Source organism: Apaloderma vittatum, unplaced genomic scaffold (genome assembly GCF_000703405.1).
Source record: "Apaloderma vittatum isolate BGI_N311 unplaced genomic scaffold, ASM70340v1 scaffold27761, whole genome shotgun sequence".
NCBI lineage: Eukaryota > Metazoa > Chordata > Aves > Trogoniformes > Trogonidae > Apaloderma > Apaloderma vittatum.
Genome location: NW_009700083.1, coordinates 1 through 10,956, shown reverse-complemented (window position 1 = coordinate 10,956; position 10,956 = coordinate 1). Strand labels below are relative to the sequence as shown.

Genomic DNA, 10,956 nt, shown 5'->3' with positions numbered 1-10,956 from the left:
CTAGAAAGGCTGAGAAACACTCCCTGAAAAGAACAATCCCTTTCAGGTGAGGAGTGAGTAATCTCTGAACAAGACTTTTACTAAACCGTAGTGCTCCCTGCACCTCTGTACTCCTCCTGAACCTTCTTGTAAGCCTCAAACTAGAAAGAGAAAGGTGGCATTCAGTTCTGAAAAGATGCTATCAGGAACTGATGAGATCTTAAAAGCTTTACTGCAGAAAGGATGAGTAATGCCTGTCTTACCTTATTCCATGCTTTGTAAACACGTCCACTGTGTTAAAAGAATCCTCTTCTACTCCCAGATAAAAGTCCATCAGGGATGGTGGAATCCAGTCACAGTTATGAAGGCCTGGCTCTATCGGGACACGTGTGAACTTAATCCCATATTCCTCTAAGACCTCTGCAAATACGTGCCTGACCTCTGTAAGTAAAAACAGAGATACTGTAGTCAGAAATCACATAACCAGCTCATCGTGTCCCCTGCAAGCTGCTGGCACAGAGATGTCTTTTTTTTTCCCTATGTTTAAGAAAATATGAGCCCATTTTTCTTGTCTTCTGCTGAAATGGTTATCTTCATCTGGATGGGAGTCATCTTCTACACTGGAAGCATTTCTCCCTCAACATCTATATGTGCCTTGCCATCCCAGCAGCACAGAGCATTTAGTCCAGCAACCCCTTCTAAGTTAGTGACTCTGGTCCTAGAGAGCACCAGAGGTGACTGCACTGGCAGGAGCAAGTTCTTCATGGAGTCCCTGCACAGCCAGATTTGTTGTGAGTGTCAGCTGTCAGGAGCAATGTCCTCCAGAGGCAGCCGAGCGCTGGAGCGGGGAACTCTGGGGGCTTTTGCTCACTCGGTTTTTCATCTCTGCACCATGATGCCCTTATTTGCAGAACAGGCACAAAAGATAGTTGCTCAGTTCTGTAAAGCATGCTGAGACCTGCAGGCAGGATGGCGTTCTTGTAGCACCTGAAAGAGCGACCAGCTTCTGCAGACTTAGGTGTTGCACTTTAAACTGGTCAGTTTAAACTGGTCAGTCTGCTGCTGGGCCTGGTCTGCCTGCTTTGGTGTGGGTGGGAGATGAATTATCAGCCCTTGGAGGAAAGGGTGTAGCCTGGGCCATTTATGCCATTAATCCCCTTGCACTGCTACAGGAAGAGCCAGGTCACCAGCTGGGCCCCAGGCAGGACTGTCTCCCCAGGGCCCGGCGGGGGGGACACTCAAACTGCAGTTGTAGAGCAGATGTCTTACGGTGAGGTTTATCGCCTAAACAGGGAGCCCTGTTAGGGGGAGTCCCCTCTGAGCTGACTCCGACTCCTTCACCTGCTGAGCGCTGGGAAGAGGAGGGCTCCTTTCGTACCTGGGAGGACGTGGACATGCTGGTGCCCATCCATGTGAGGAGGTAGGTGACCTGTCAGCTCGCAGAACAGCTCCACCTGGGCCTTTAGCTCCTGCTTCACCTACGCAGCAGAGAAGGGTCAGAAAGAGACTTGTGAGCAGGTGGGGATCAGAAGAGCACAATGAGCTGCTGGAGACCTTTCTGGCCAGTGCTTGGGACCGGGCCCTGGGAGGCACAAAGGGCTGTGACATATAAACGGACATGGAATGCTGCTGGGCTGCCCGGAACCTCCCCTAGGCATGGGTCTCTTATGGTACTGGTTACGTGGATGGTGCTAGTACTGGGATTTTCTAAAATACATAGGATATTTGAATCCACATTTCCCTTTAAAATGAATAAGGAAATGGGTGCTCATATCCCAACAGGCAGTTTTGATCACCTGAATGGAGAACAGGAGACTGAGGGGAGACCTTATGGCTCTCTACAACTACCTGACAGGAGGCTGTAGCGAGGCGGGGACTGGTCTGTTCTCCCTGGTGGCAAGTGATAGGCCAAGGGGAAATCCCTTAAATTGCACCAGGGGAGGTTCAGGTTGGATCTGAGGAAGAATTTCGTTAGTGAAAGGGGCTGTCAGGCATTGGAACAGCCTGCCCAGGGAGGGGGTTGAGTTGCCATCCCGGGAGGTGTTTAAGAGACAGGTACATGTTGTGCTGAGGGACATGGTTTAGTGGTGTTGATACAGCTTGGGTAGAGGTTGACTTGATGATCTTGAAGGTCTCTTCCAGCTGAAACTGTTCTATGATTCTATTCTATGAATGCATTCATGGGGCAAACCCAGCCTAGAGAACAAAAGACAATGAAAATTCTATTGCCTACTTCTCTGGCATTTTCCCCTTCTGATTGCTATGTTCTCTATAAATATCTGCTCCAATGCCTCTTCTGCCTCCTCAGGTAAGTAGTTAACAGGACGGTAGTGTATGCAGGCACTGAAGCAGGGAGGAATGAGCTCTCAGAGGCCGCAGAGCCTTTGGCAGAATCAAGCCCAAGACCCAGAAAGCCAGCTCCAGCTGCCCAGGCAACACAGTCAAGATTCATCTCTAAGCTTACTCACAACTGGGACCTGGTAAAGATCTCCAGCTGTTGTGTGCTGAGATGAGTGCAGGCTGATCTGTGTCAGGAAAGCAAGGGGGTGGTTGTATGTGGCTTTCTCCTACCTCTGACATATTCAGGAGGCCTTTTGATAGAGCTGTTCTGAATCCCATTTTCCCATGGAAGAATCCATCTTGGTTGAGCAGAGAAGACTTTGTCTTGAGCTCCTCACATACAGGAGAGCCCTCGGAGAGGTTGGCATGCAGGCCTATTGGAATATTGTACCTGTAAAAGGAATGAAATACCTGTTAAGTTTTGCGCCTCTACCTCCTTTACTGTGGCTAAAGGGGTAGATTTCGGTGAAAGATCTAGGCTGATCTAAAAAGTGATGGTGTGCTTACTGGAGTACATCTTCATATCCCTGCTCTTCTAAAAGGGAAAGCACCAACAAGAGCAGAATATCTGCAGGTAACAACCCTGTGCAGCCTGCCAAGGGCCAGTCTGTGAGACTCCTCCAGCTCTTGTTCCCACCGACTGGTGGAGGGAGCTGCCACCAGATAGCTCAGGCTAAATGGTGTAACTGCATTAAAGTGGTGTAACTGCCCTGCAGTCACTGGTGACCAACAGAAAAATCTGGACCCTGCAACCCTTTTCTAAAGCACTTCATTAGCCCTTGCTAGGTATTCCCATGAGTTGTTCACCCTTTTAAAGATGCTACGTTTACGAGACATTTGAGTTTAACTCTAAAACTTCCAAAGCTGCCCTTAAGTAGAATGCAGTCATAAATACTTGGTGCCCAAGGCAGCTGTCAGGGCAGCAGCATAGGCTACACGTGTAAATACTGTCTGAATTTAAGGGTTTCCTGGTCCAAGAGACTGCAGCTGATATTGCCAACACTTCTGCCCACTGGTGCAGGTGATCGTTCACTGACAGGCTAAGCTGTCCTTCTGGCACAGAGGAAGGATTTCCTGCAGGGGGGTACAAACTCTGGAGAGCTATTGTGTCTGCAGAGCTCCTCTCAGCCACAGGGCTTTGCAGGGCGCAGGTGTTTCTTTCTTGGTCTGTGCTGTGGCTCCCCTACAATACAAACAGGGCCTGTGAGTGCTCAGATTTGTGTTGAGCTTCATTAGCACTTCTGGAAATCCTCAGAATCAGTGGCCGAAATGATGCTTTGAAACGTTTTCCAAGACAACCTCTGGCTGACCCAGTAAGTAAATGACAGAACTGTGATGTTCCTTCAGTGCTGCCCGGCCTGAGTCATGGTGCAGAGTTAAGTTAATTTCAAGGCAATGAGTCTGTAACACTTTAAATGCTTCCTGGAACTTTTGCATGGAGCTTCTAAAACCCTGCACCCTCTGTCCCTCACCAGGAGGAAAACAAAAGCAATCTCCACTTAGGCAAAGCATGGGAAAAACAAATCTCCCCTGTCTACTGCCCTGAAGCTGACTAATGAAGCACCAAGTTAAAGGAGATGGGAGGATTGTGGATGGATTGGACCAAGTCAGAGTCACTTAGCTACTTCAGGTCCTGAGGCTTTGGCCTTTGTGGGATTGAAAGTTTTTTTTCCAGGCTTCTCCGTGTCTTGTGCTCCAGCCAGATGGTGTAGTCTGTTGCTAGATCCTGCTCCTTCTCCAAGATATAAATGTTATGAATCAGGTTGTATGGACAGCTCTGTGAAACAAAACGAGTGCATGTCTTTCCAGCCCACTGTGTGATTAGAGAGCTTGAATGTTTGCTTAATGGAGCAAAACAGCTTGTGGAGTGAAAAGTCCTCTCTGGCTTCTCTGATTTGGGGATTTCTCTGCAGCAGGGCCCAACTGTGTGATTGACGATAAATGTTCATCTGGTGTTCATACAAGGGGCCTGAGCACATGACATGCGTGCACCAACTCCTGGTCATACTAGAACTGGAAGACATTGTCATTGGGAGTGGGGGCCCTTAAGCAGGAACCTGATGGCAGGAAGCAGCTCCAATGCAGAAGGGGAGCTGTGGCAGGAGGGCTTATCCTCCATCCTGTGGCCTGCTGTGTACTCAGCATGCGCCCAAAGGCAGAGGGGGTAAGCCTATGGTTTGGTTTTTTCAGAAGTCCACCCCAGATTCTTTATCGTGCCTCTGGGAGTCTCTGACTGCATCAGCTGATAGCATCATTTGTACCACAGCCGCTGCTGTCTGCAAGAAAAAGAATTCATGTGTTACCATGAATCAGCAGATGGAAGACTCTTCTTGTTGAACACTCCTTGTGTGTTGTGGGAAGGCAAGAAATGAACAGCTGAGCCTCTCAGCGTTGCCTTCCAGGAGCATCAAATGAACTGCCTCCAATTGTGCAATGCCTCAAATGCTGTGAGGAAAGTTATTTCTAGGAAAAGGCAAGCCCCTCTGACAGGTGTGGGACATGGCGGAGCCAAGCACTGCGTAAGGCGAGAGCTGCTCCTCCGCCTCAGCTGAAACCAGCCCCAGAGCTGGGGAATGCACAGAACATGGAAGTGCACAGAGAGCTGGCCTTGTTCTCCTGTAAGGGGAGACTGTAATGTCAGAGTCTGTTTCAGAGCTTTGGCTAACACCAGCTGAATATCCTAATAGTTTTCTCTTAGAGTTAGTTCTGGCTGGTTTAACGCTGTCCATGCTGAGGCCTCTAAAGAAGAACTGCGAGTGTTTTCAGGGCTCTGGGATACAGGGACTGAAACCAAAACTCAAAGCGCAGCATGTGAGAGACTTGTTCAGAAATATCCATCTCTGGGAGATGCACACAAGCAGGCATGCTGGGAAAGCTGTAAGGATACGGGAAGGACAGCGCAGCAGGCACAGCACGGTTCTGCTGCTAGCTCACATCTCCTTGCACCTCAGTATGCTGCTCCCTCTGTATGCCGCAGGCCAGATGATGCTCCTGTTCAGCACGAAATGTCCTGCTGCCTAGTGCTCATTCCTAACAGCCCAGACACTGCACGAGTGTCTGAAGTCCGAAGTGCAATGAGATGAAAACACAAGCAAAACTTAAAGCATTACAGTAATTAGCTGGTTTGTACCTTGGGAGACAGGGCTCCAGTTGTGCTCTGTCCTGACCAGAGGCTTTGTCTTTAAGATTGAACCAACAGGCTTTTTTTTCCCACTGACTACTACACACACTGTGCTAACTCTTGCTCCAGGGCACCTCCCACCAATGAAGCGTTACTCCTGCGACCGAAGAGCAGTGCCAACGCACACTGTACTGTGAAAAAAGGTAGTGAGAAAAGTCAAGTTATGGGAATATCCTTCCTTTTTCAGAGGCCATGCTTTATGTTGCCCACATCTTTTCAAAGACCGTAATGTATCTGCTATTTTACTGGCTGAAATACTGAAGCAGACCATTAGCTCAAGTAGAAAGGACCCTCCCACAATTTGTTCGGAGAAGCCCCTGGTTAGGTGTTCCAAGTCTGTCCCACTGCTCTGGAGAATACACAGACATGAAGCAGGACTGGCAAAAGGATTCAGTTCACTCCTGATAAAGCCAAAGGGCAGCATCCACAAGTGTATGCTCCTATAGCATAAGAAGCATTACACTGGGCTGCCTGGGAGCTTGTTGAGAAGAGGTTCAGGCCAGTAGCTTCTGCAGCCACTGAGGTTAGATTATTAGCTGTTAATACTGAGAGAAAGTTGGCTGTTAAAGTCAGCCTGGCTCTGTGATTCTCTGCTCAGCATCCCCTGCAGAGGTGGGGAAAAAAGAAAAAAAATCCCCACACCAAAACCCAAATGCTACAAGAGGCAACAAGGAATTAGGTCTTGAAAGATTTCTGAATCAGCAAGCCCAGCCCAGTTACCAAATACAGAGAGGAAATACAATCAGCTAAACTGCTTCCTTTTCAAGCAGTCGCTTGTTTTGCCATGAGTGCCCTGAACAAATGTCTCTGCAGAGGCAATGGGCTGTTGTGCAGTTGCAATCCCTGTTCATTCATACCCTTAGCAGTAAAGGGTCCCTGGAGACTGTTACTATACTGAGTCACTCAGCCCACCAGCTTTGCGCATTTCTGAACCTGGTGGAGCAGTTGCAGTGGGAATTATGTGATTCTCCGAGCAGGGTCCCAGTTGTCTTGCTGAAGGTTGCCTGCTCTGGCATGAGCCTGGCACTTACTCTTTTGCTTGATGGGTAAAGAGATCTCACCTTCAACACCCTGCTTGTATCCTTATCCGGGAAATGACCGGTTCATCAGGTTTCAGCCCAGTGTGTGTGTGTGTGTGTGAGACGCGATTAACAGCCTCATGTAAATATCTGTATCCAGACACCCTGCTTCAGTAAGCATCCAAGTGTCGGAAGCCAGGCAGAGCGAGACTGTGCTTTGCGTGAAAAAGTTCACCTCTTAGTTTCTCTGTGTTGGTATTTACATACTTTTTATTTCCTCACTCTCACCCTTCAGCAAACTGTAAGATCTAACTGTCTTTCATCCAATAGCATCTTGTCTTGCTCCACTACTGCTAAGGACTTACTTCTGCTGGAAGAAACACTCCAGAGCCTCTGCAGTGTTAAGAACTGGTACTGTAACATAGCTTAGGGATGTGACTTTCTTTTTAATTACATCTTTATATCAACTGAAGCTCCTGTGTCCATGATCTTACAGCAAAAAGTGTTGTTGCCAGTGAAGTTAATATGATCTGAGCTTCTAGTTTAAGGCCTCAGATGGGGCCCCACCCTACTCCAAAAACAGTTCAACTGGCTGCTCTGTGATTAACAGTCAGATAAAAGGGTGATGAGAAAGCATGAGAGGCTTCTAGATTAGTCAGATGTTGACTGGGAGGGTCACAGTTTACACATACATTCTGCAATTAGTGTTGATGGGAAAGGAAGTGAAAACATAGACAGCAATTAAATGTGGTTTTGTTAGATTCTTCTGTTAAATGTACCCAGATGTTGTGGGGGCTTCAGCTTTTCTGTAGCTGATGTTCAGCACTGGAACCGAAAAAAAAAAAATAGCCAAACAAACCAGGAAGACTGAGGTTGTGTTCTAATATATCTCAATCTTCATGAAATATTTGGATATAATCATCTGTAAAAGGGTCCTAATAGTCACAACTGAGCTAGTTGATAAAAGCGGAGGGAAATACGGTGGCAAACAATCTTAGGTGTCTCTATTTCTGCCATTTCCATATTTCTAGGAAAAATGAAGGGACCTATTAATTTCAGGTAAAAAAATAACCCTTGCAGTCTCTGGAATAATCACCTGGAAGACAGGCTGACTTCAACGTGGGGCTTGATTAGTAGAAAATAGAGATTGTATTATATTATACAAATGAGCAGGAAGCTGCAGTCAGTCTATGCCCCATAAAGAGAGAAGTTTTGAGTTACTGAAAAAAAAAGCCCCACAATGGGAGTCTGTTCTCCCGCCTGCTGTTCTGGTTATGTACTGCTCTAGCAGTTGCTATCAATGAGTTTGTCATTTGGTGATGAATCGGACCTCTGATGAAAACTCCTCTTTTGTCTGGAGTGAGTGGGTCCCTTCTTTTAGGCCAGTTGTGACAGTGAATGAGAAAAGTGCAAGATCTAGGGAAAGTGTATCATTGATTGCTTGATTCTGCTGTTTTGCAATTAGTTTGTGTTAGAGCTGGTACAAAGGTCTGATGACTATCATCACATTTCTGCCAAGGCTTCTAATCAAAACACAGGACAACAGATGGTATGCTCAGAAGACTACAGAATTATTGTGAAAATCAAAGGAGGAATGAAATTCCAGAGGAACTGTGTTCCTTTCTGAAGGACGGTGAGTCCTAACATTGCAGGGCAGCATGAAATGCTTAAGAAGGACTATTCAGCCAGAAAAGTTGTCTTGTTACTAATTAGCTTTGGCTATGTCAAGTTAACTGAAAACCACGTGAGGAGAGCGAGCTCAAGGCCTGCAGTGATGAGCAACCATGTCACCGACAGCTAATCAAGACCCACCCAGATAATCTCCAGAAGCCACAGAAACAGTCTGGCAGTCCTGGCACCGTGTGCGCAGAAGACGAAATCCCACAGCTCTAGAACGCACCACAGGAAAGCACAAGATACTGGCTTCTAGCCTCTTCTCTCAGCTGGTGACAGGTCCAGCCTCCCCACTGACACCAGTGGTCATCGCTGGAGTTAAGCACACGTGCGTGTGTGTGTATGGATTGTGTATGTACAGCGCTTGCTCACTTGGGTGTCTGTGGGAGAACACAAACATGGGGAGGAAAAACAGGGCAGAATTTCATCCCATAAAACACAAAATGTTGTGGGATGGGAGACAACACCAAGCAGGGGAGAAGAGGCGCTAGTGGTGGCAGGGCAGTCAAGCAACAGTGACACCTTTCCATTTTTGCACCGTGAGAAAGATGCAGTGACATTTCTAGCAAGTCTGACCTATTAGACATCTGTGTCTAAAAAGAGTTTGCATGAACCTTTGCAACAGAGGAACAAATATCTTAGGGGTGACACAGGGGTTTGTTTACACACACAGGTGCCAATTAAGTGCACGTGTACTATCAGCACCTGAAGCGGGGCTTGTACTAGAATACAACCAATCCTTTTCCCTAAACCTGCAGATGCTTCTGCCTTGTGTGTATAGGGCTGAACACAGCTGCAGAGTTACATGACGAGGAACTGCAGAACCTGGGCTCTTGATCTTCAGTGCTGACACATGTTCCCAAAGTTACCCCGCTTATATTCTCAGAAATAGATTTAAATCCATTTCCTTCACATTTACAGTCCAAAACTGTCCCCCAAAAGAATGAAACTGTTGCAGCTTCTGCTGTCACCTGCCTCCACCCTGGCTTTTCACACCCCTATCAGCTGTCAGCACAAGTGTCATGACCTGGATTCAAAGATGCTTTTTCAAGCTCTGATTACATGGCCTACTTTCTGGCTATGGAAATGAGGCCAGGTGGATTCTATATTTAAAAGCCTGCTAAAGACCACAGCTAAAACAGCTGACAACTTTACTAGAGCTGAAGGGGTTTCACGGTGCCTCTGTGTCTGGGAGCAGTGCTAGCTTTATCTCTGTGTTTCATATTTTGTTTTTTTCATTTACTAACAGGATTTTAGGCATCTTAACAATGCTTCTGCCTCTCCCCTTACCATCCCCGAGGCAGTTCTTCTCTCGGCACTTGTGTGTCATCTCTAACCTTTTTAACAGAAGACCAGTTTACAACTAACACGGCACCCTGGCTTTCCTGAACTAAAGAAGCTGCAAGCAATTTCCAAGTACCCCTAAAACTGTAGCTAATTTGGGGAGAGATGCTCAAGGAGAGCACGGACAGCATGACTCCCACGAAACCGTTTGTTGCAGCAGCTGTATGTGAAGCGTAAGGTCTTAGTTCTTCTAGTACCACTACAGTTCCTTTCCTTTTCTGCTTTCCCAACTTCCTTCCTAACCCTGCTGCTCTCTCTTTCAGGACATACTCCTGCTTCCAAGTACCTGCTCACAGTGGAGTTAAAGCCTTAGCTGGGTTTTACCTTCTAAATACAAGTAATGTTTTCTGTTAAAAGATTTGCTGGGCTAGTCCATGAGAACGACACGTAGCATTTGATTTGCTACAGAGCCACGTGTGCCAGCAACCTTTGAAAAGTTCGTGAAGGAGTAAAAGTGGTAGGTACAAGGTGTTGTCCCTCTACTTATGTATGTGTTTTTTACAAATGGATTTATCAAGCCTGTAATTAATAGAAATATTGAAGTGCTTTTTTAAAAAGGTTTCTGGGGTGGAAAAATAAAGTTTTCTACTACCCAGATTTACAACTTAGCCCTTGCAGAATCAGACCTTTCCCTGATTCTGCAATGGAGCTGCCTGATTCTGTGTTCAGCCTGGCTGAAATGCATCAGATTAAATGAGATTTAAAGATCTGTGCTTTTACAATCTAATAGTTTTAGGGATAGCAGCTTGGTCTGGGTATATAACATGGACTTTCATTCTTAGGGCCCGTCTTTCAGAAGTGTGAGACAAGAAAGTCCAACAAAGCTCAACTCTACTAGTCAAATTGTCTAAGTGGCTGTCTACCCAAGGAAAAACGATGCAGTGCAGTGTCTAATACTAGAGAAAGAGCAATTATGCATCTGGTTGGCAGGTCACTAGTTTTAATACGAAGAGTCTTGGTAAGAATGCTTGGAAAAAAGTTTTTATACCAGGCTGGGTTATGATACAGCGTTTATACTGGGGCTACAGAATGCCAAATTTTACAGATGTGGCTTTCTGTGGACAGCCTCCACAGAAAGGAGCTAAAGAAAGTAGCTTACCTCCTTGCCAGCTTGGCTGCATCTGCTGCAGCACTTCCGTTGACTAGAAGGGACACGTTAGATACCGCGCCGGCCAGGAAACAGTCCACGATGCCTTGGTTTCTCCGAGGACAATAGCCAAAGTCATCTCCAGTTACTATTAGCTTCACTTGAAGCATCCTTAGAGGTCATCCCTAGCAAAAAGAAAAAAAAAAAAAGAGTAAAGGAGGGAAAATCGGAAAAATCAGCAGTCTACGGATCACAGGCAAACAGGAAAAGACAGGCTCAACGTGGGCGAACCCAATCGTGACTCAGCTCCTGGCTAACTCCTCCTGCTCCAC

General features: G+C 46.7%; 1 protein-coding gene across 1 annotated transcript; it reads right to left on the bottom strand.

Moving 5' to 3' along the window:
* Window positions 1-214: 214 nt before the first annotated feature.
* YDJC (YdjC homolog (bacterial)) lies at window positions 215-10,811 on the bottom strand. Its single transcript, XM_009878646.1, has 4 exons — window positions 10,637-10,811; window positions 2,551-2,710; window positions 1,358-1,457; window positions 215-420 (listed from the first exon to the last, which is right to left on the bottom strand). The coding sequence occupies exons 1-4, from the start codon at window positions 10,792-10,794 to the stop codon at window positions 239-241; spliced, it is 600 nt and encodes a 199-aa protein (XP_009876948.1). The 5' UTR covers window positions 10,795-10,811; the 3' UTR covers window positions 215-238.
* Window positions 10,812-10,956: the final 145 nt, after the last annotated feature.